This window comes from Pseudopodoces humilis, chromosome 6 (assembly GCF_049639895.1).
Source record: "Pseudopodoces humilis isolate 2021_Gansu_Grassland_sample_001 chromosome 6, ASM4963989v1, whole genome shotgun sequence".
Lineage (NCBI taxonomy): Eukaryota > Metazoa > Chordata > Aves > Passeriformes > Paridae > Pseudopodoces > Pseudopodoces humilis.
The window spans coordinates 52,731,394-52,756,303 of record NC_142205.1 but is presented as its reverse complement, the minus strand read 5'-3'; the positions used below and the strand labels follow the sequence as shown (position 1 = coordinate 52,756,303).

Sequence of the window (24,910 nt, the reverse complement as noted above, 5' to 3'; positions counted from 1 at the left end):
AATTAGCTGCGGTAAGGCTGGCATTAGGCTTCTGGATTTTTTTTGCCAGTGTCTTTGGTGCAGATATTCTCAAGAATCCTTTGTTTTTTGTGGACTGAAAGTTTTGTGTTGGGCTGTAATGTATTATCTGTAGTACTTTCTTCTGTTAAATGACTATAGTTACATTTTCAGTACAATCTGAATTGTCTGTCCACACCTATCTCTTGTGTCTCTAGTACTTTGATAGTTCAGATCAACCTTCATTTTTAGTTAATATGTGCCTAAATCTCACTTTCCTTATATTTTCTGTTTACAATTCCTATGCATTTTGTTTTTGTATTCAAGCAGCCATTTTCCTGATCAAAGTTTAAAGACTGAATCATTAGCTGTTTTCTTCATTTCATGGGTGTGTCAGCATTTTGCTTGTAATTTTCTTCAGATCCTTCTTATAAATGGAGACTCTTAAAGCTACAGTCAGAATCCATAAAGATGAGACCATAAATGGTCAATGTATTGGCCTGAATATTGCAAATATTTCTTTGTGTGTGGTATTCCTCAAATCAGCCAGGAGTGAGTGTGTGAAAGTGCTGTGTGCACTGCATGCCTGTGAAGTATTTGTGTAAGAATGCAAATAGCTTTTAACAGGCACACCAGCATTTGAGCTTTGATCTGTTAATGACTTCCTCATACAAAAAAGTATAGAATGCCAAATCCATGTGCTTGGCAAATTCAGACTGCTAATTTGTCAAAGCTGAATAAGAGGAAAGCGTATTTTGCAATTCATCGTAAGAATGTAAGGAAAACAGAAGTCTTAGTAAAAGGAGCAGTAAGATGCTGAATATCCCTTTTATCTGTTGAAAGCAGATGAAAGACAGCAGGACTAATCCATAGTGTCCAATATTTACACTCTCCTTTGTGTCAAATTAGGCAGTTCATCTGCTCAAATACACACAGGAGTGTTTTGCTTGGTGAAGAGTAGGTGGTGCTCCAGAACTGGAGTAATAACAAGTTCAAGTGACTATGAAATTGTTTACATTTACCTATACATTTTAAATTAGTTAATCTAACAGAAATTAGTTAGAAGGCTTTTGATGGGCTTATTTTGCATATAGAAATTGTTGTAAACTTCCAGAACAGATTGTAAGTCTGATGCTGTCACCTGGAGACTCTTTAAAAAAAATAATTACTGAAACAAAGGTAATCCTGAAAATACTTTTTTTCTCCAGAGTTTAGCTTGACTGAGGTGAGAGATATTTTTTACTTTTGAATTATTTGATCTGTTGAGTGACTTTGTGTCCCAAGTACATATTTAGAAAAAAAAAATATAGATACATAATATGTATCAAACTCAAAATTCAAAACAGGGCCATGCAAACATGTGCCCTAATCCTGAAATGCAATGAACTGAAATAGAGAATGGTCTGAGAGCAGCCCTGAAAGGAAAGATTTTGGGGTGCTGGTGCATGAGAGAGATTGGACATGACCTGTCAATGTGTGCTTGAAACACACAACTGGACGGTATCACAAACAGTGTAACCAGGCGGGTGAAGGAGAGGATTCTGCCCCTCTGCTCAGATGAGACCCCACCTGCAGTGATGCATCAGCTCTGGGCCTCAGACACCAGAGAGACCTGGTCCTGTTAAAACATGTTCAAAGAACGCCACAAAGGTGATCAGAGGGCTGGAGCGCCTCTCCTACTCAGGCTGAGTAAGCTGGGGGTTGTTCAGGCTGGAGGAGAGAAGGCTCTGATTAGATGATAGACCACCTTCCAATACCTTGTAGGGAACTACAAGAAAGCCAGAGAGGGACTTTTTACAAGGGCATGTAGGGGTAGGACAAGGGGGGAAAAAAATGGATTTAAACTGAAAGAGAGTAGTGTTAGGTTAGGTATTAGAAAGAAATCCTTCAATGTGAAGGTTGTGAGGCACTCTACAGAAAGCTGAGCAGTTGTGGATGTGCCCCATCCCTGGAAATGTTCGAGACCAGGCTGGCTGGGGCTCTGAGCAGCCTGGCTAGTGGAAGGTGTCCCTGCCATGGCAGAGGGTTGGAACCAGATGACGTAAAAAGGTGTTGTTTAATGCCATTCTATGGCTTTATGAATAGCAGAGGAGTTTCTATGTGGTTAGTGAAAGACGATGAACAATGAAAGTGCTTCCAAATAAAGTGCTGTATTCCCTTAGACAGCAGTTCCATTAAAATTGCACCATATGTACTCCGCAAGCAGCAGATGTACAGTCTAACATTTAGCAATGGAACTTTCCCATTTGAACGTTTGGGATAATACTAAAATAATGAATAATCAATCTTTAGCATTTCTAAGGCAGTTTCTTTTTTTTTTCTATTTTTCCCTACTTTGCTGTGCTTATTTGTTTCAGAAGGTCTTGCCACTTAAAGATTTTAGAACTCTAATGTAGACATTTTCTTATAACTATCCAATAACCCTGAAAGCATTATCCATTTTAATGCTTGGATGACTAGGTGGCTTCCCCAAGATCACACCAGGCACCACAGAAATGCAGGGGACATCACTGGTGTCTTAAAGACTGATGTTTCTGACAGGACAGCCACAGCTGCAGGGTCAATGGGGAGTAGCCAAGAGCATGGCATCTGTTGAATGACAAAGTGCCACCTTGAAGGCAGTGCTCAAAGGCATTGTCTCCTCACTCTCTTTACCTCTTTTGAATGCTTTATATTTCATTAATAAAGGGAATTACAGGAGCTGGATGGTAATTCAAGTATTCTCTACTCATAGAAGGAGCTTGCTTTCTAATACTGTGGAAGGTAGGTATAAAGTTACGTTGGACCAGGGTGCAAGATAATTAAACCAGGGGAAAATACCAAGTTTGCACTGCAAGTTTTGATAGGTCAGTTTATGCTTTGAGTAGAATATAATCTGAATTAAAAGTTCACTAAATCAGCCTTGCTTTGGGAAGTGGAATGGGATTGTCTGGCTGTAATAGGATATATTTTTTAAAGCGTCAGTTAAAATTGTTCCAGTCTGGTCATGTCCTTTAAGAGGGATCTTGTGGTGTTTGTTGTGAGTAGTACATTAACCTTTATAGCCTCCTGAGGAATGTATTGATTTACTTCCTTTTTTCAATTCAGCCTTACAGTTCTATGAAAAAATATCTGAGTATAATGTGTAGAAATGTGTATAATATTTCCTTCATTGGAAAACTAATGATCTTGTAACCTTCTTGCATTGCCCTTGGCTAGAGAGACATGTAGTCTTATGGGACTTTGGTTCTTAAGTTCTTGAAAATAGCTGCAAAGCTGCAAGGAAAGCAAAACACTTTGTTTTATTGACTATTTTTTATTACATTTAAAAGCTTTTTTAGTACTTTTGTCAAGTGTGAAACTTGATCTGTTCCCTAAAAAGTGTTGTTGTATCTTTCTACAGTTTATTTACAGCTCATTACAAGTTCATGACCTGTTCTGTTGGTTTTTTTTTTCCTTTAATTCTGCTTAAGCCAATCAATAATTGTCAGATCTTGTCTTAGTAGTAATTTTGCAGGCTGATATTTGATCTCCATCCCTTATCTAATTGAGGATGAGTCAAAGCTGAAGACTCATTTCTTTTTTTATGCACAAAGTTATGAAGAGTGCAGTAAATGGGGGAAAATGGAAGGTGTTTTGTTGCAGACAAACTTGTAATAGATTTGTTTTTTGCCACTTGAATTATTTTGCCTTATTGAGTCACTACATTATTCAAAGTGTCTTCTGAGGGTAAAATACAAGGAAAAAAGAATCCTTCCATTGTTCAGTGGTATTTCTTAATGATCTGGATGAGTGATCAGAACAGTGAGTTAGTTGCATTAATATTCTGTTCTTTCCTGGCATATGGACTGTAGTTCTGGTGGTGAATACTGGGTATTATTTTCTCTGTGAAGACAGTAATTAAATTTAGCATTCAGCACATCTTATCCGTTGGACTTGATTTTTCTAATGGAGCTGAAGGAGCAGCCTCTCAGTCACTTTCAGTTTGTTCCTGATACCATTCCAGATCTTTTCCAAAGGAAATACCATGCTGTTAGTTTTTTTTTGCCCTGGACCTTCCTGAAACTGCCTCTAGGGATGTTGACCTCGTTTTTGAGTTGTCCAGTTATAAGATTCACCTCAATTAAGGGATTTTTTCTTCCTACCTCTGTTTTTCTACTATGTTCTACATCTGCATTCATAAAATGATCATTTTTTACTTCTGGAAAGGTTGGGGTTTTTTTTTTCCTTGTCCAACCTCTCTGATCTTCCTCTGGGAGTTAAAAGTGCAGGAAATATACAAGCAATGTGCTGCTGCTCTAAGCTGACTTTCTATTAGATGCAAACATGAAATCCTGGCCCTGCAGAGGTTTCAGTCTGACTGTTAATAGACATGAATGGAGTTTAATGAAGGTCTGTTTTGTTAAAAATTAAGGTGAGAAAGTTGCTGTGTCATTAACTTTCCTCTCTCCTAAAGACACATGGTGTGATTCTTGGTCCTGTGCAGGCCAGGACCCATGGACTGCTGATCCTTTGGATTCTTTCAAATTTAGGATATTCCATGACTTTATGACAGGCATCTGTTCACTTTTGTCTTGTTCTATGTTTTTGCAGGACAGTCAGCTGTGGCTCTGAAACACATCTTTTTCTTCCATGTCTTTTCTTCTGAGTCTAAATCACTTTATTTGATGAAAAAGTGAAACTCCCAGGCTTCAAATTTGAAAATTATCAGCTCTCTTACAGGTATGAAACCATTTCCCTTTAAAGCTGTTTATTGAAGAATGGCATCCCATCTTTTCAACAGGAGTAGCCAGCTTTCATATACTTGAGTACTTTGCCTTCCTTATTATAAGCACAATATACTTTCCAAAACAGTTGGAAACTGTTTCCAAAACTTTTCAAAACAATTTCTCTGGCAGTATTTCTTCATTTGGAGTATAGCAGGCCTCAGATCCTCTGTGCTCCTGACTCCAAATCCCTAGCTGCTGACCTCAGGGCTCCCCTGGTGCTTTCTGCCAGGGGCTCCAATAAGGTTGGTTCTCCATGGCTGTTTTGTATGTTTTTTATATCTTGTACTGTCTAGACTGGTCTGTGGGCTGCTGCATGAGCTATCACCTGTTTGATTTATTTGAAGGCTTGTTGTTGCTCAGCGCCCCGTGTGAAATTGTTCTTCTGGATCACTTGATAGAGAGAGCTGGCAGTCAGTCATTTGGAATGTGTATTCTCCAGAAACGTACAGTGCCTAAGAAAGCTTGTGTGTGTTTCTTACTAATTGGTGGATATGCAGGTGTGGTATTGTTGATCACAACCACTGGGGTCTAGTGAACTCTGTCTTACCATTTCATTCCTGTGCAGGTCGCTTGACCTTACTTTGTATAATAGCAAAACCAACTTTCAGAAATATTTGAGGTATTTTTTCTGTTTCTCAAAAGCTTCTTCAGCTGTATTATCCCACAACTGTCATCAGTTTACTGCAGGTGTTCCTGAGCTTCTCCTTGTTCCAGTGCAGCCTGGATTGGTCCATGACAGATGGTAGAGCTGTGTCCCTCCCCCAGGGGTGCGGGATTCCAGGTATAATGGGCACCTCTCCAAGTGCAAGTGAGCTCTCTTGCCAAAGGGATTGAGAAAAACACATTAGTGGTACCAGTTTTTATATACCACTGGGCTGCCTTTGACTCAGTTAAGGTTGAAGCATATCTAGTATAGCAGCAGGTTGATTTCAGTCATGTCACAATAGTCTGCTTTTAATTGCCATTCTCTGTTAGACTTTGCCATTGGCCATATGGGGCTGTTAAAGAGTGAGCAGTTCCTACTAATGACTCTTAGGTGATCCAGTTGGTGACTTAGTTTATGGATGAGAAGCATGGAGTCTTGGTAGATGTGACATTGCTGCTCGTGCACTGTTAATGGTAATGACCAGTGCCTGTGGTCCTTCAGCCTTCAGGAATCCCGTGAGAGGAGAGTCCTCGAGAGACCAGGCAAGATGGACAGCTGTTTAATTTCCTTTGTCAGCTGTACAACAAGGCCATGGCATAGTTCAATGCCATCAGGGTACCCTTTGTACTGTTATCTGCTAGAGCCTTGTACTCCTGTGTTTCTGATGTTCCAAGCCACTGGATCTACACAGTCCAGTAAATCCAGTTGTCCCTTGTTGTAGTCAGCCACCGCAGGATCATATCCAGGGAAGCTACAGTTACTGAGAACCAGCATGGGACATGAAGGAGAAGGGCCTCTGTTCATCAAATCGTTTATTCAGCATGGGAATGAACTCCTTCAGAGACAGAGAGCCTCGAACAAAGGCAGGTGATGGGTTTTGAGGGACAGAACTAGGGTGGTGTTCAGGGTCAGGGACCACTAGGAGCACAGCAAGGGAGAAACCCCCAGGGACTCAAACCCAATCAGAACTCCTGGGCTGCCCTTCACAAGGGGTTTGGGGTGGGACAACTTCATCCAGGGTTCACACGCCCATCCCCCAAAGCAGGAGGTCAAAATTCACTAGCTTGGCTTACAGCCATGCCTCTCACGTTAACAATGCTTATCTGAAACTAAATCTTTGCCTTCCTGAGGCACCTCACAACAGTCCCTCATATCCTCTTGGCTGGAGGCAAGACCCCTCTAATACTCATTGTAGGATGCTTCACTTATATCTTAAATAATTTCTTTCCATTGGATCAAGAGTAAAGTCAGCTTTACCTCTGTGCCTGGGAGATTGCCTGCTGCAGACTGCAGCAGCAGCAGCTTTCCTGAAGGAACTCCCATTTGTGGTTGTTTTTCCTTGCAATTCATGTGCCTTTATCTCTAGGGCTGAGAAATTTTCCATCCCATTTGCTCACATCTTCTCTGTGGTCTCACAGGTAAAACCATAGGGTACCTTATGGTTATAACTTCTCTATCCTCTGTCTTGAGCAGAAGTTGGATTAGTTTTCCTTATCCACAGTGCAAAGTCTCAGTGACGGGTTCCCACATCCCTGCATTGATTCATAGTAATACTTAAGTTGGCAAGAAGTTGGTCAAAGACACAGTTATACTAACTGTGATGTTGCCTGCAGTATCCTTCCCCCTACCCCAAGCCTTGCTGTGAATGTATGTCAAGTAGAGAAATGTCTTTCTCTCTTCCAAACCTTCCCATTGTTTGTTTGGTTTTTTTTCCTATGGAGAATGTCTCTCTGCAGGTAGCAATGGTGCAGATGCCTTAGGTACCTCTTCATCAAGTCAGGGTTTTCCTAAAGCCAGTAGATAGCTCATAGTTCTTGCAGGAGCAGTCCTCATAGTTCTTGCAGGAGCAGTCATCCTTGAAGAATGTTCCTGGAGAAGCTGAGGGTGTCTGGCCCATCTCATAGAAGGCACAAGGAAGGGATCAAAATGCAAGGGGCAGTGTGGTCTCAAGGGGTGAGAGCTCTCTGTCTGGGCTTGGCCTCTCTGGGACAAACTCAGGCCTCGCTGGGGTGTCCCATATGGAAAAGGCTTCAGGCAGCTCTGTCTTGTTCCCCTTGTTTGTCAGCCTATCCTGGTTTCCTCTGCAGCAGCTGAGACCCACCTCTACCTCCTGGGACTAGGCAAAGGAGGCAGAGCAGCTTTGGTGCCTGCCCAAGCTTTTCCTCTACGTGGGCTCTCAGCCCTTGCCCTGCGTGTTGTTGGCCCAAGGCCATGGCGGGTCCTGGCTCGCAGCCACCTGGCACCATCCCACCTGGCTGAGCCCCATTGCTCAGCGCTCTTGAGTGTCTCCTGGCTTTCCTGCAAAGGCAGGGAAGAGCCAAAACCTCGCCGAGCTCCTCCAGCAGGCCACCTGCCAGGACCTCCGGGTGACAGCCAGCTGGGCACAGCAGGACTGGCTCCCTGTGCCCGGGCCTTGCCACTCCAGGTCCCGGCGAGGCGTGTCCTACGTGAGCGTGACCCAGGCGGGACGGCTGCAGAGGTCAAAGCTGCTGGGAAGAGAGTGGCCATGGAGAGGGCTGTCCATCTTACCTGACTTGTGTGTGTCGTACCTGCCTGTTTTACCTTCTGTTGTGAAGAACTCAGAGAGTTCTGAGTCAAGGATGAGATAGAGCACAAAAGCAGTCAGCTGGAGTCTGGACATGAGAAAAGCCTGCCCCATTGCTTTAAATCAGAGATAAATCTAAGAGAGAAATTGAGCTTGACTGTAGGAATCTGAGAAAATATATATATTTACTATTTCAGCAGGATGAAGAATTGTGTGGTTATGTTTATGCCAGGTACATAATAAAGGGAAAGTAACTTGTGAGGCTGCTGTTGGATTTTACTGAAGCGACACCTGTTTTTCAGCTGGCCGTGTCTTCTGAAATCGCTTGTTATAGGATCCAGAAGAGAGACTGGAAGAGAATACACCATAATATTTTGCAGAGCAGCCTTTGGCTCACAGCCAAAAAATGTTATAACCCTTGACATAATTATTAGAGCAGTAATGACCTTAAACGGTAATAGAGAATGCAATCTATGCCCTTTTTGATGGGAATTTAGGACTAAAGGAGAGGTGTTAATTTTATTGATATCATTAAGGGAAAAGTAATGCAGCCACTGTGTAGTTTTCCGTATGGGATGAAAAATTAAAGAACTCCATCCTCTTTGCAGCTGGAGAAAGAAGACAGAAAGAGAGAGAGGCACAGATATGATACATGATCTTTCAAAAACATTAATAAAAATTTAAAATTTCATAAGTGTAAAACAACTACAATAATTTTTTAAAATTGATTTGATAATTGGGCATTAAATTAGCAGCGTAGAACCAATTTCTGTTGACTTCCATCAGAGGTCTATGTAATGTGTAATCCATATTTTTAAGACTAATTTAGAACCATAGTAGACAACTTTATACTATGACAAAATGACCAGTTTCTATACTGTCCTTTAAATTTCATCCTTCACCTTTGCATATTTAGATTTGTTTTGTATTTGAATTGGAAGCTGAGTGAAGTATTGACCATATTTTCTTAAATGTGGGTATGATTAAATAAATAGGGTGACTGAGACAGGACCTGCAAGCATTGATCTACTCAAAATAATACATGGCTTCTGAAATAAGGAGCTCCTTTTATTTTTAATACAAGGTATTTTTATCAGTTGAAGTAGAAAAACTATATTGAAGCTTCTTGTAGCAGCATTTTCTTTTTAAAAAAAGACTTCATTTCTATTCAGTGTTTTACTCTACTAAAGTTGCACTGTCTGGTCGCTGTCAGATGCTGGAAGATTATTGCCTCGTTTCATAGACATCTCCTGTGTGTGGTACTTGCCTTTGAGACATATGTTCTTGACAGAAGAAAATGAGGGAGATTTGCTGTTGTCATCGTCTGTCATCACTGAACATAAAGACATTGGTTGTAACAGTCAGGGAAATTATCTCAAGAAGCTTATGCATTATTTTGCTATTGTCTGTGTAAGCTGTAGTCAGATACAGTAGATTTTTAGAAGTCCTCTTTGTCTCTTTGCACAGAGTTTTGATTTTTCAAAAGATCTCAGCAAGATTGACTAGTTAAGACTGCTGTGCATCAGATGTTTTGGAACATTTCATCCAAGCTGGTGGATGGCATAGTGCTGTCACTAGTTGAATTTCTTGGTAACACTTAAAGTTCTATAACTTTCATGCAAAGTATATCCTGCTCTGCTAAAGGAGAAGGTTTGATGGCACTGAATCTGGCAGTTTGCTGTCCAGGAACAGAGCTCTTCTTTATTACTTCTGATTATATCCCCTCTGTGGACTTTAACTCCATCTCTCTGTGTCATTTTGTTACCAGTGTTTTTACTACGTGCAGAGACGGTCTGCAAGCAGGATGCTTGCTTAAAGGCATTTAAAAGTGCAAAGTGACTGCCTGTTGTCTAAGAAGAGCTACTAGATTAAGTATTAATATACTCACCATCCTGGTGAGACTTCTAGACAGTGTGTGCTTGCTCCTCATTCATGCTGTCTGTATTTTTGCCTATCTGTATATGCCATCTATGTATATCCTCACAAGAATAACAAGTAGGTGTATTCTACCAGGGTTCAGAACATGCTTTAAGTTTTCAAAATAAGATTTCTTGATCTTACTACTGCTGTTGGAATTCAGGTGATGTTGCTCTTTTCAGTTTTGGTTGCAGTTCCCATCTTCTCACTGAACATTCCGTGTTCGTGTTTAACAAGTAGCAGAGTGTTTTGGTTAGATAATTTTGTCTTTTCTTTTTCTCCTAAAGAAGAATAATCAAGGAATACGTACCATTTTTGGAAAATAAATACATGAAAATACAAGGAGAGCAAATATGCAAAGATATTTACTGTTGCTCATTTTGTTTTGTAACTAGAGTTCTTATTCATAGAAGTTGGCAATATCAGTGGCTTAAAAGTCCCTTAACTTACCTGTTGGTTCCAGTTTGAAAGCTTCATTATGTAACAAATAAAAAGATCAAGGGAGACATGAGAATTAGAGTATGTGGCTATCAGTAGATGTTTCTGTAATCAGATGTAAGTGGGCTGTGTTTTGGGAATACATTCACGTGTTGTGCTGCAGTGTAGGAGGGCCTGGTTCAGCAGCTGTGTTAAGCAGTTCTAAACAGAAGATGTTTTTCCTCCTGGTGTGCAGAATCTGCATTGTGGTGCAGGCTGTGTTTTTTTTTATTTTCATGTTGCTCATTAAAGGACTTTTGTAGCACCACCCATCCCAAAATCACTTCTGAGGTACCTTTGAGGAATTTACCTTTGTCATTAGTATGCAAAGTCTCTTGCTTTAGAGAGTTGTTTTAGCAGGCTTTATGCAGCTGACAGCTTTTAGGTGCCTTTCAACACTGCAGCTTTAGCAGTTGGGCACACTCACAGAATGGTTTGGGTTGGATGGGACCTTTAAATATTACCTTGTTTCAACCCCACTGCCATGGGCAGGAATACTTTCCACTCTACCACGTTGTTCAAAGCCCAACCCATCTTGGTGTTCAGCACTTCCAGGAATGGAGCATTTTTGAGCAACTTGTTCCAGTGTCTTACCACTCTCATTATAAAAAGTTTCTTCTTTATGTTCAATCTAAACCAACATAGTTCCACTTTAGAGCTGTTCTTGGTGTCATCCACAGACTTGTGGAGGTGCACTTGCTTTCACTGTCTTTATTATTTATGAAGATATTCAGTAACACTGGTCCCAGTACAGACCTTGAGGGACATAAGTGGTTAGTGGTGTCCATGTGGACACTGAGTTATTGATTGTGATAAATCATTTGTTGGCTTCACTTTCAGGTGCAGTAAAGCTTTCTGACTGACATTTTTCACTTGAATGAGATACAACTAAGCAGATTGAGCTAAAATTATTGACTATGTCAAAGCAAGCCTTTAAAATGGGAAAGGCTAGTCTGTGTAAAACCAGCTGCAATAGGAGTAATATTTACAGCCAGGAGTGAGTTTTGTTATCTGATCATTGTGGGCCATGGAGAAAGATGGGTCTTGAATTACTGCTTTTGCGAGCACTGTGAGGCTGTACATGTGCATTCATAATATGCCCTCTGATATTCATAGGCAACTTTGAGAGTGTGGCAGTTCTATTTCTATTTAATACTGAAGAGCTTAGATGTGATGGAGTAAGTCATGACTAGACACTGTCATGAGCTAAAACTTAAAGCTGCCCAAAACTTTCAGCTGTGAGCTTGTAATTACACGGTTTTAAGTGCTGATGTAGTCACTGAGATTTCACACCCTGATTTTCCGAATTTTCCCTTCTGTTATCTCTCCCCTGCAACTTTGTTCAGACTCACCCAGCGCTACTAAAGCAGACAAAATATGCTTGTGTAAAATGAAATACGTGAAAACCGCTCATCTCACTTCCCTCAAAAGACCATAACCAAATCAACAATATTTCAGATTTGTGTAGAATCAGAGGTCAGGGATTGGTATCTCGTAAGTATACATGCAGAAATGAACTAATATGTCCCTCTGAATCCATCTTTTTAAACCTGATATTATTAGCCTTTAAATAATTACTGTGCAAACTGTTTACTTATTGAGGTAATTGGGAAATACCTGTACTTGTTTTTTTGACACCTCTTTAATACATTCAAGACTGAAGACCTGCTGCATTTAGCTGTCTTTTAATCTGAGTTTTGTGTTCACACACAAGTGTGTGAAATCTGCTCTTATGTCTCTGATTTTTGGAACTGAGAACCATATGGTATCTTGGTTTTGCATTTCTTAGATCTTCTTAATTGTGCCTGCATAGCAATTAGCCTTGTGCATAAATTTGAGAAAATAACGCATTCATTTGTTCTTAGTATATAAAGTATACTGAGAATTCATTTCAGCTTTCACAATAACCATAAAAAGCATTCAGAATAGGACAATTTAGGTTAACGTTACAACGTAGTTAATTTGACCCATTAAGGTTTCTTTTGCATTTTTTTTTTTTTGTCTTTTATTATGAAATGGCAAGACACAGTATGTCCAATTCATCCAGTGAAGGGGGCTAAATTATATCTTTGTGCACTGATCCGGCAAAGCGGTTGGCATTGTGCTCATGTCCCATTTGAAGTCAATGGGATCACTTATGTTTTAGAAGAAGTGTGTGCTTTTAAGTGTTTTACTGAATAGGGGTGAGATTATTCTCAAAGTCAAGCATGTGCTTAAGTGCTTGGTAGAACTGAATTAGTTAACATCTATGAGTTAGCACAAGAATAACTGAACGTTTTTGTACGTTCCAGTTTGAGATTGACTGGCTCTGAGAGAATGTCATTATGCACTAAGTCATACACTGTGATGTGGCTTTCAATGGAATTAAAAAATAAATTGGGATGACTTTAGGACTCCTACTCATTCAGACATGGTTTTATCATCAAACTTCTTGTTTCAATTTTTGTCTCTTGTTAACTTTTAAAATATATTTTGCATTTCTGCCATCTTTTTCTTTACCTCTCTGTTCTAGACATTTATCTTCTCTCTAGGTTGAGAGGTGAATTCAGTTTCATGCTTGAGTTTCTGAGCAGTTGTGTATCTACATAGGCATCTCTCCTGTTGGGAGGTGGGTCTCCAAATTGCTCACTCTAAATTGACATTAGAGGTTTTATTGCTACCATCATTGATATTGCTCCACTGATATTGGCATCCTTGCTCACCAAATTTCTGTTTCTATCTATTTGTTCATCCTTTGTATATGCTGAAATTGTTGGAGGCAAAATGTGATTTGTGTTGCTTAGATATGAGGGAACATGTTGTAAAGAAATAGCTATTTGCCTTCATATCAAACTTCTAGGCATGGTGTAGTTAATCTCTGCTTTCTGTCATCCCGACCAGGAGGCAGAAGACAAATGGAATGCACCCCTGCTAAGAAGGTAATTATTTGATTGGACTTCCAGGAATGGCATAAAGCACCCGCTCTTGTAAAAATGCTGTCACTTAATGTCCCTGATGTTTCAAGAAATCAGACTAGCTTTGAGAGTTATGTTTGGTGATAAAGGGGAGCAAATGATACCAACTTGGACATAATGATGGATTCTGATTAACGCCTTTTGGAAGCTGTACAGTGGTTAACAGTGACCAAGCACACCAGAGACATCCAGGAACATACAGTGAAAAAATTATTGTATCTAAGGACTCTAAACATGAAATTAAAATACCTAATAGGTTAAAATATTCCTGTTATTCTGATGAGATGGATATGGGTCCCTTGGTCACTGAGCATGTCACTTCTAAGTAGGGGAAACACAGCTGATGGCATCCTTTACACTTCCACTTAACACCTGGATGTTTATGTAATACCTGGGATATATGGAAACTGGGATATACCATCTTTTTGTAGACTTTTCTGTGTTGAACTTCGGGTTGAATACTAACATTAGTGGAAGTTTGTGTTGAGTTGTGACTACAAGCTGTGAAGTGCTAGATAATTGGGTTCTTAAATCCAGAGAAACAAATTAAGTGTTCATTTTTTCTGGAATTTTTAAAACTTCCATGATGTTTTTGTTCTCTTTAGGCACCTCTGAGTTTTCAAGTTGGTTTCTATTATTTCTTCCTATGCTTGCTTTGTGGGCTCACTTTCATGCTTAGACTTTGCTAACCTTCAGTTTTCAAAACAAAATGCAGGTCTTTACTGTGTTTGTGTGAACTTGTACATGTGGTTCCAGTCATTACTATGACACTTGGTTATCTTAAAGTGTGCTATGCTTAATGCTACAGAAATGTGAGCCATTGTGTTTTAATGTTTAATTAACAACTTCCAATTAGAGTTTGAGTATATGAATATATTGAGTTGTCCAGAGTGTTCTTCTCTTTCATTGTTTTTATTGGCAAGAAGAAAGGTGGAAGTGTGATAAATTTAATCTAGAAATAATTATAATTTCAATATAACAAAAGGGGTCTTGCCTGAGTCTTTGCTGAGGTTCATGGAAGTCTTAGGTAGAACATAAGTATCATGACTTAGTTCTAAGCGTAGTATGATCGATTCCTAAAAATCTATTATTCTTATAAGCAGTGTCCAGTGGAGCACATCAGCATATAAATAAATGTAAGCAGTTAGTTTGCAATTAAAATAATGAAATTGCACAGTATTGAGGATGGTAATTATGAATGTATTTAATACTCATCCCCTTGAGGCACACATCATATGTGTGGTAAAAGCTGCAGGGAACAGGAATCATGTGGTTCCCATTCATTAGAGCTAGTAAGCTGTGAGTAGCTTGCCTGGAAGTTTTCAGTCAATCTGGATCCTCACTCTGAGTGTTATCAGTTCATTTTGCATCACCAGATTTCTTTCAAGGCATGAGTTGGGAATTGTTCTTTTCTGTTGAGCTTAGAGGAATTTGGAAAAGAGCATTGCTGTTACATTATTTTGTGGTAATGCAGTCAACAGCTGCAACAGTGATATACTGCAATTACCTTTTTATTAATTGAGGATGAATCTGTAAATTAAATGCCTAGTGTTAGGCAAAGTTTTCACAGTTTATTTCATGAATACTAATAGCCACAGATATGTTGTATTTTTAAAATCGCTTCCCTCAAAAGCACATACTTCTTTCAAGACATGAGTGGTCCTATTGACTTCAATGGGACTTAATTGCAGTGGATTCTTGTGAGAGTTTTTAGTGCTGTCTGTCTTTGTCTGTCTCAGTGCTCTGTTTTTAACACAGCTCTAAGCAGACACATAGGGAGAAGCTGGAATTGGAACAGGAGGATGGCTCTTCAGAACTGCATGATTAATTTGCTAGAGTTTTATTAATTTTCATTGTAATCCATTAAGGGATTCTGTCCTTGGTCAGCATTAAAAAAAAAAAGAAAAAAAGAAAAAAAAAAAGACAGAGAACTCCCTTCTTCCATCTACTTAAAATTTGAGTCTGCACTGGGACTGACTGGATCATGCATGTCCATGTGTTGCTTTTGCAAGAGTTAATGAAGAATTACAGATGGGGTGATAGAGGCTTACAAGGATGAAAGGCCAAATGGTTTAAATCAGCATGATTCACTTCACTGGAGCCTGTTGAATTTACAGCAGATGAGGATTTGGTCCTTTTTAATGCAGTTAAGGTCACACAGTGAACCAGTGACAGGTAATAAATGACCCCAACCCTTGTTGTCACTGTGGTTGCCATATACACAGCAGAGGCAGGCGGCACTTGAGACCAAAAAGGAGCCAGACTGGGAAATGTGCAGGGAGCTTTGTCATAAAAAGTGAATTGCTGCTGACATTGGAGCTGTGATTCAGGAAGGTAAGAGGAATAGAGAGAGAGCACTGAACAAAGACTTGGAGCTCTTCTGGGACCGCACAGTATTGTGAGGTGGTTGCTTGAAGTGAGCAAGAGAGACAGATTTTAGAAGGAGCACATGAAAGCTGAACTTGAATGGACTACTAACTGTGCAAATCAAATGGATTATGCTTTAGAGACCCTTATGATGTCTTGTGGTCTTGTGAGACAGCAGAATTTTTTCAGGAAGCTTGTTTGTTTTTTTGGTGTGTGGCTGTTATTGTGGAGTTTTTTTTGGAGGGGCTGATAGAGATGCTTTGAATACCTGTGGGACTAGTTGCCAATATTGGTGCTTTGCTTCACTCTGCCAACGAATTTTATGCACTGAACAACACAGAGCTAGGGCTGTGTTATTCCTGGTATTTTCCTCTTGAGAATACCAACTGCCTTGTGCAGTAGTGATCTGTTCCACTCGAATTCCAGAGCAAATGTCTGGCAAGAAGTCTCTTCCTCTTTTTATGTCCTGGGCTGAGGCAAATGCTAGATCTGCTGTTTTTCAGTGTGCTCTAGTACGCATCTTACAGCTATTTTTCATGCATGAAAGAAAAAAATACCCTTGATTGTCTGTAGGTTGCTTTTCACTTTTAGTTAAAACAAAGCGCAGCTAGAAGTCAAATTGCTGTCTATATATAAGCACATCTTATGTTTATGACTAAATACTAATATTTAGTGTGAAGTACAAATATAACTATTTTCCTTAAAATATTACTTGAACATGCTTTTCTTCTATCTCTAAGCACTGTAGAAACACAATTATGGGCATCAAGAATGGGGGTGAGAGGAGAGGAAGATGTGAGGGAAGAAGGATGACATTTAATCCTATTGAATCCTTGCCAGTCCCCAGACTGCTATCTCTATGTCCACCCAAGATGTCTCAAAATTACTCAATTTTTCTTTGTCTCTTCATAGTGTAATTCCCATGTGTACTTAGGGACCTGTGTAAGTCCCCTTCACTTGTTAAAAGTGAATAATTCATTGCATGTAAACATATTTGGGGAAGATAATTGGGGGAGTTGATGCCATGGCATTTGAATCACAAAGTAAGCTCATGCTCTTTGATGCTTGCATTTCCAGGTTATTACTTATATTTGTAACTGTTTTTAATTAAACTTAAATATTTGGAATACCAGATACTGTAAGAAATCCGTTGTATACTTCTCCAGAATCCATATGAGCAACAGAGGTGAGAGAGGTGCTGTTTGTTCTCCATTAGAAAAGCAACACAACACCAAAACATTAATGTGACTGCTTCTTCAATGTTGTATAGTCCTTACCCCATTTCTGTCCTTTTTTATGTCTGATCGTTGAATGTGTGAAAGTGAATTGTTTATCTTCCTCATGCAATTATTTGCTAGTAGCTTCTCCCAGCTCTTACTGAAGAGCAGCTGGCCGCTGGGTGTATCTAAAGACTAACAATAAGATTGGTTTACTTCTGTTATTTTGTATATTATACTGAAGTGCTTTGAGATAACCTTTGCTGTGACACAGACATTTGAAATAGGGAGGGGGTGGTTCAAATGTGAGAGAACTGTGGCCTCTAGGTTTCTGAAGATCTGTTACCTTGTTCTCCTTTAGTACAGCTTCATTCACAGGGTACAAGTGGGATAAATTTACATACCCAGTGATAATAAATGATAGAATGATCTGTGTGTAACTTGTCCTATGCTAATGTTTGCCTTCTGGCTAATTTAAAGTCAAAAGAAGATAGATAGATAACTTACCTACAGTTGTTGTCTTTGAATGGTTGTTGCACTTCTAATTTCATCACAACACTGAGAATAGCATTAATGGATATATGAAATCACTGTCTTCAACTGGTACAAGACCAGTCAAAATGGGAGATGGGCTTTTGATGTATTTGTGTGGCTTCAGACTTCTTTATTGCAAATTTATCTGCTTGTATCCTCTCTCATTTCCTGAAAGCACAGAAGTATTTGAAAATAAAGATAGGCCTGAGCTGCAGAATGCAGGAAACTGAAAGAAATCTCATTTCTTGCCTTAGGGTAATTCAATGTTTGGATTCTGTGTTCATGTTGTTTTGTTTTTGGTTTGTTGGTTTTTTTTTCCAGATATATAAAAGCTGTTCCTAGATACATAAAAGCTTTCTTTGCCCAATTAGTTTTTCAATACAGAGGGGAGTAAGAAGTTGGAGTGGTACATGTGTGCATGTATAGACATACATAACTTTTAAAGTTCTGGTGCCCTTTGTTAGGTACTCTACTGTTGTTTATAAAACCTGTTCAGAAAAACTGACCTCCAAGCAGATGTGGATGTGGTAGGAGCTTAGAAAAATTCGCTGTGAGAATTGACTGTGGCTGCTGTTCCACAGAATACACTCTCTAGCTCTGTACCATGCTGCAAGGGTTACATGCACAAGGAAGGAAAAGGGAAGAGTGTTATTCAGACAAGCAAGTGGAGCTGTTATGTATTAGAGGGAGTTCCGCTCATTTAATTTGCAAACCCAGATTGTTTCAGGATCACAGTTTTGTGATCTCAGTCTCCCCTTTCCTAGCTAGTGCCTTCTGTTGTTCAAGTCTTTGGCTTTGCTGGTGTTTTCAATAAGATCCTATTAATTTGGTTACGTTGTTCTTGGTAACTGTTAAAGCCCTGAGTATTTATCTGGTGTTTATTTGTTTGCTTTTGTTTTAAATGTAAACTGATTTTTAATGGCTTTTTTAGACTCTTACGTTGTCCTCATGACAGGCTTGATCACACATAGTGATCTCTGGGAGCTGTGTGGGCAAAACCAAGTCACAAATGTACTAGAGAGACAAATAATGCTAGAATTGAACTAGAACTGTATTGAAGGCAGTAATGCTTAAATGCTGAGGACAATACAGTGCTGCAATCCAAAAGATGGAAACAGCAATTTGGGTGGGAGCCACAGGCACTGAGGTTACCCCATGGACCAAAGGACTGCTTCTTATAAGTGTATCAGCTGCATCAGGACTTCTGTTGACTCAGTGACAATTAAAAATACTTATTTTAATGTAGTTTTGTGGGTATTTGTAGTATCCTGGGGCAAATTTAATTTCAATGTAAGGTTGGAGCCAGCTGATCTATAGAGACTGTATCTCCGATGTGGTTCTTGCTTCCTGCTGCATGGTAATGCTCATGGGAGGGATGGAATATTCACAGTGTAAATGCACATCTTAGTTCTGTGTGTTCTGCTTTATTGTACGGTTCCCAGTTCTAAGCAATAAAGAAAATGTATCATCGTCATTCAGCTATGAGTGAAACCAAACAATCTTCCAGATCCTTATTGATATTCTGCTCTAAGGTTTGAGGCCTTTCAGCTATGTGTCACGTCATCTCCCAGTTTAAACTTTGATAGCTAATTCTGTTTTGTTTTTTGTGTGGAAGTTTTTTTGTTTAATATTTCTAGGAAGTACATCTTTAAGGAGAATCTCTTTAGGAAAGCTTTGTTTAGAAAGTGTTGAGAGATAGTAGCAGGTTGGTTTATTTATGAAGGGAGTGTTTGCACTCCCCTACACACTACAGTGTTGAACAAACATATATTATCTTTTGGCATGTACATGTAATTATGATAATGGTAAAGTTCACAAATAATTTCAATTCCTAAATTTCGCCTCAAAGGCAATGAGAAATTTAATAGGCACAGACTGTTGCTTTTTCATCTTTGCAGTTACTGAGAAAGTAGATCCGTGGCTCCATCTGCTGGGGTTCAAAACCAGAAGCACAAGAAATTGCTGTTTATTGAAAGCACTGAGTCCTGGCACACTTGTGAGAGTAGCTGCTAGTCAAAAGTTGAAATAAAAAGTACTGCATTTTCTTTTTAAGCTGGTAAATTGATAGATTTCTCTGGAGATACTGGTGTAATATTTTGAAAATATTGCCTATTTTAACACTTGTGGTTTTCTTCCTGCAGTTACATTCACTGTCTGAAAGTTGAGCAATTTGTCTCTTTTGACAAGATACAATAATATATACAGTACAGAGCTACTTGTATAATTTTTACCCTATGTGTTTTTTGTAGTCAGACAACTTCTGTAGGCAAGATAGGTAATATTACAATATTAGCTGGGTTGTTCCTCCGAAGTTCTCCTGTGGGGAAAGAATAAGGCCAAAGTATAAAAAACTTGACTCCTTGGTTTTCTCTGGCAATTAAACATGTGACATTAAGATATTTTTGAGATTAATTTGCGTTTTGCAGTATCTTGGTGCAGACCAACATGAAAGGAGGCTATTTCCATCTGATTAACTTTTAAAATTTCTTTTGAGAGGGAAAATATTTTTCTCACACTTGGGTTTCTCATTTCTATTGGTCTGAGCACAGGAGTTCAGAAACTCTGAGCTGTAGCCAAGCTCTTGAGGAAGAGAAGATTCTGAAACAATCCACTATTACTCTGCCTATAATTGTTTTCAAAGCAGCTTACTCATTTTCTGTCATTATATCAAACTCAGTCTTGTGTAATGCCAGCTGCAAAAATGTGCATCAAAAATCCGTTCCATAAAAAGTAAAAATTGTCTTTTTCAGCACTGAGTAAACACTTCAGTTTCAGCAGTAACTGGATTTTAGAATTCAAAAGTACTACAAAGTAATGGTTGTGTATTTGATTAAGATTCAGAACTCCATACAGAATAGCCTGACTGTTTTCTTGAGTATTCTCATTATGTGCTAATATATTTTGTACTAAGCAAGAAGCCTAAACAAAGGTGTCTTTCTCTGCCCTTTTCTTTTTCCTCTGTTGAAGATTTTAAGAGTGATGCCAGTAGGAACAAGGATTTTAGATAAAGAAAATTAATGGTTTTGTAGAGAAGATGTAGCTGGAGTGAATTTCACTCTGTAATAAGGGTTACTGCTGTAAAGTTGTAGGTACAAATACATTAAATGTTGAGACTGAAAGGAAACACCTCCTATGTTAATAAGACATATATGACAGTTTATAACTCCTCTGCTGTAAGAAAAAAAATTAATGGAAGGTGAGGTTTCATTAGTATCTGAAAGTATTGGTACCTTGAAATACTAGTTATTTTTCCTTGTGCTGCAAGTAGAAAAGTTGTCATTTTAACTTTGTGCTAAACTTTGGCAATTTAAGAATGCAAATGTATGTGTGTTTTTAAGTGATATATAATTCTATTAATTAATATCAAAAATATTACTAGAATGTTTACAACATTCAGACAGTGCATGCACACGGACATGCACATATACAGGTATATTTGTACAACATTGTATGTTTTAAGACTGTTTTGTGGCGGCTGTTGTAGACCTAGGAGGAGCAGTATATTGTGCTTAGTTGATATTTTATGGGTGAGGATTTCTGCTGCTTAGACAATAAGAGGAATGGTGACAGTTTGTTTTCTTCCTTCAAGAGACAGGAAAGGAGGAATCAACTGAATAAATGCCATTTTGTTATCTGCTGTTAGAGGCAATGTATTATATTAAAATTTATTACCACCTGGAAGGCTAAGGCTATCTTTATTCAGGGTCAATCCTTAGGAATAGTCTCTTCTTATTTAGACACAGTCTTTGCATTCCCAGTGCTAGTTACATTGGGCTTTTTGCTCTGTTTTTTTCTTCTTTTTACTCTCAGCTTGGAAAATTTTGTAGTTATAAACTAGGATGACTTGTTCTTCAGTGAAGTGACAACTTAAGCTCTGGGCAGGAGAGAGAACAGTGGCAGCAAGTGTTTTATACAACCATAAAATGTCTAAAGAGATTTAATATATTTCAAAAACTACTTTATCTACTGCTATTGTTAAACTGCATTATAAAGTCTTTGTTTCAGCAATTATGATCTCTCCTTAAAATACCTTGTGAAGGAAGAACCCTCACAATCTCTAAAAATCTTGTGTGTATGTGCTTATCCATACATACCAGTAAGCCTGCAGGTAGAGATTCACAACAGCAAAGAAACCCTGACACAGTTAGGGTCTTGAAGTGGTTAAAGAAGCCAGAGAAGGGGAAGGATGAAGAGAGTTTCATGTGGCTTTCAAAAGGCAATTTTCTTTAGGTAGAGTTATGGAAAAGTGAACAAATTGGGGTAACACCAGCTCCTTGGGGAGCTCACAGGGCCTGGGATTTTCTGCGCTGTCCCCCCCTGCAGTTGCTCTTGCACAATGGTCTGAATGCAAACTTTCACAGCTGTCAGTGGAATGGAGCAGCTGGCTGTGCTTCAGTTCCCAGTGGATGTAAAGTTATTCTGGTAACTCCCGTCCTGTATTGACAGTTTCCCCCCAGTTAGACTGAATTCATGGAGGGGTTTCAATCAAAGAACCTGGGCATTGTCTAGGTCAGGCTTTAGCTTGCCATCAGAGATCACCAGTGACTTCTAGCAATTAGTAGCTATTCTCCAGCTCTTTTTCTCATCCTAAACTACAAAATTGCTTATTGATTCCTGGTGTTTGTGAATAGTGTGGCTGCTTGGCACTGCATGTTAGGAGTGGAGCTGTACTAGCATTTTAAAAAAAAATGTCAACTGCAGAAAAGTCCAGTCCTATCTCTAGTCAGAAACAGTCTTTGAACTTACTTGTTACCCTTTCTTTCACAGTTACTTAACATATATGTAGTTTTACTAATACTTAAAAATTCTGTTTCAATTTATATACATATATATGTGTGTATGTATACACTACCTAAATACATATACTGCTCACAGATACTTGCTTTAGCCACATAATACATATTAAATTGCTCATTAGATGAATTACTTTTTTTTGCACTTGACATACAAACATAGTCCAGACAAATGACTTGGGGTTTATTTTTATGTGCTGAGCACCAGCAGCTCATGAAGTTACATTGGGGCAAAATTCCTACAGCCTCTCGTGTTCTTGTGATTATATATTACACGTTTTTATTGCTCTCTCTCTCTGTGGTCCTGTCTTTCACAGTGGTAGTTTATTATAACGAGAAGAAAAAGGAGATAGAACTGGTATATATTTCATAAAGATTAATATTCTTCCAGTACATCTGCAGTGCTGATCAAAATAAGTTTTGTTTAAATGTTTATAAAAAAACACCAAGTACATGTGCATGGAAGCACTTCTCACTAATTTCAAAAAACATGAAAAATTAGCTAATTATAGGCAAATAAGCTGTGAGAGGATTTCAGAGAAGTGTTCAAAGGAAACATTACAGCTCAAATCTAGAAATATGATCCCTTATTTTGACAGTAAATTCTTTGAACTTACAGTTCTTTAGGAAGATTTTTTGGTGTTGCATATTTTGGCTGGACTGCAATGCCATAATATTCTGTTACTGTGAAGTGATACATACAGCCTTTAACAGAAACACATAAAGTAATTAAAATCCAGGTGAAAGTTCAGTGAAGGTTGGAAAATTTAAATCCTCTTATTTCATGCAAAAATCTCAGTATTTAGAAATGCAAAATAATGAGTTGTTCTACTCAGATAATGAAAAATCAACTATTTGCTGAGAGTGCTTACACTTTATAGTAACTTAAAAACGAGGATGCTTGGGTGATATATTTGTATATCTTTTGGCATTTAGATTTTATACCATTACCCAGTGTAACGGTATACAATACTGCTGTACAATACCATATATAAAATTGTATCTTTTGTTAGCAGAATATTTTCAGCCACATGTTGCTCAATTCTTAGTGCAGGGTGTTGCACATCGCTTTGAAATGCTAAAAGTCTTCAGTAATGTGTATGCAACAAATTGATGTTGACATCTTGTGTATTCAGGCTGACTGACAAATCTGTTTGAGTAGTCTTTGAGGCTGAATAATTTATTTTCTTTCCCTTCTCCCCTTTATTTTTCTCTCATCCCAGATTATTTTATTGGCTGTGAAGAACCACGGACCTTTTGTGTCCTGATGGGGGACTCGGGATCCAGACGAGCGACTCTTGTGTCTCGGTTGCCGATATTCAGGAGAAGCGTTAGCCGGAGACACGACTCCCTGCCTTCCTCGCCTTCTTCTGCCAATGCCATTGGTGTCCACACCTCCTCTCCATCCAGCACTAACTCCAGCTCAGGGAGCACAGGAAAGCGCCGCAGTATTTTCCGCACTCCTTCCATTAGCTTCCATAACAAGAAAGGCAGTGAGCAGAAGCCTGACTCAGCGAGTCAGAATGTTAACATCTCAAATGGTGCCCAGTCCTCTCTGAGCACTTTTCAAAAACTCAGCTTAGATGAGCACATAAAAAGCAGAGGAAGGCATTCAGTTGGCTTTGGCAGCTCCCGTAACAAGAAGATAACAAGGTCTTTGACAGACGATTTTGAAAAGGGAAAGGAGCCCTCTGCTAATAAGAATGTCTTTATCAATTGCATAAGCTCTGGGAAGAATGAGGGTGACGATTCAGGCTTTGCAGAAGAGCGAAGCCGATATTCCGTCAAACAGTCCACACGAAAACTTCTTACTAAATCTTTTTCATCACACTACAAATTTTCCAAACCAGTTCCAGAGAGTCAGTCGGTTTCCTCCGTGCAGCAGCCCAGGTGCTTTCTGGAAGTTAAATCCTACGTGGAGAGCGAACCTGTGATGGCCAAGTCGTCTCCTCCGTGCTCGGCTGAGACGACGGAGTGCATGGGCAGCTCCCTGCAGTCCCCACTGCTCTCGGCTGACCTCACGGCTGCCCAGACCCCCTCGGACTTTGTCGCTCTGACCGAGGACTCTGTTTCAGAGGCTGATGCCCTGCCCAGCAGTGTGCCTGGGGCACTGCTTGCAGAGGATTTTGGCCACGATGTCTCTACCTCTCAGATCTTCTTTAATCCTGCTGCTGCTCCTGCGAGGGAGATGGATACTGTACAAAGCACTGGCCGTTCTGCTGGTGTATCTCCTGTGAGTCATGCAAGCTCGTGCAGCGTGGAATCCAGTACCTTATTCAAAACCTCAGTTCCTAATCAAACAAAAGTGCTGTTGCAAGCCAATGGACTACATATAAATGATGCCAGGCACATAGAAAAAATTAACTCAGAAAATGCACATCTAGAAACCTTGACGTTACAGCGTAGTGAGGAACCAGTGACACTCTCTCCAAAGGCATGGGCCTTAAGTGAGAGCAGAGATGAAAGCACTCCATCCAAGCACATAAGAGACGCAATTCCTGTAGTGGAGTCGAAGACTGTTCCATGTTCTGAACCTCAGTCCCTTAAAACCCAACAGGGTTATGAATCAAACCATCCTAAAGGTATGTTTCATAGTCTTTTCATTTTTGAGTTTGGTGAGTTTTGGGGGTCTGGCCTCATTTCTTCTATAATGATTGTTTTGTCATGAAGTGTTTATCAGAATTGCAAGTGCTAGCTATGATATTCAGAAAGTAG

At 39.3% G+C, this 24,910-nt stretch overlaps 1 protein-coding gene across 4 annotated transcripts in view; it reads left to right on the top strand.

Moving 5' to 3' along the window:
- The window catches only part of CCSER1 (coiled-coil serine rich protein 1), a 637,091-nt gene that overhangs the window by 77,599 nt on the left and 534,582 nt on the right, over positions 1-24,910 (top strand). For all 4 annotated transcript variants that reach the window (XM_088056598.1, XM_088056597.1, XM_088056599.1 and 1 more), the window contains exon 3: positions 23,419-24,777. In XM_088056598.1, coding sequence (XP_087912724.1) covers positions 23,463-24,777 — 1,315 coding nt within the window. In that variant the 5' untranslated portion in view covers positions 23,419-23,462. The remainder of the gene's footprint in view (positions 1-23,418; positions 24,778-24,910) is intronic.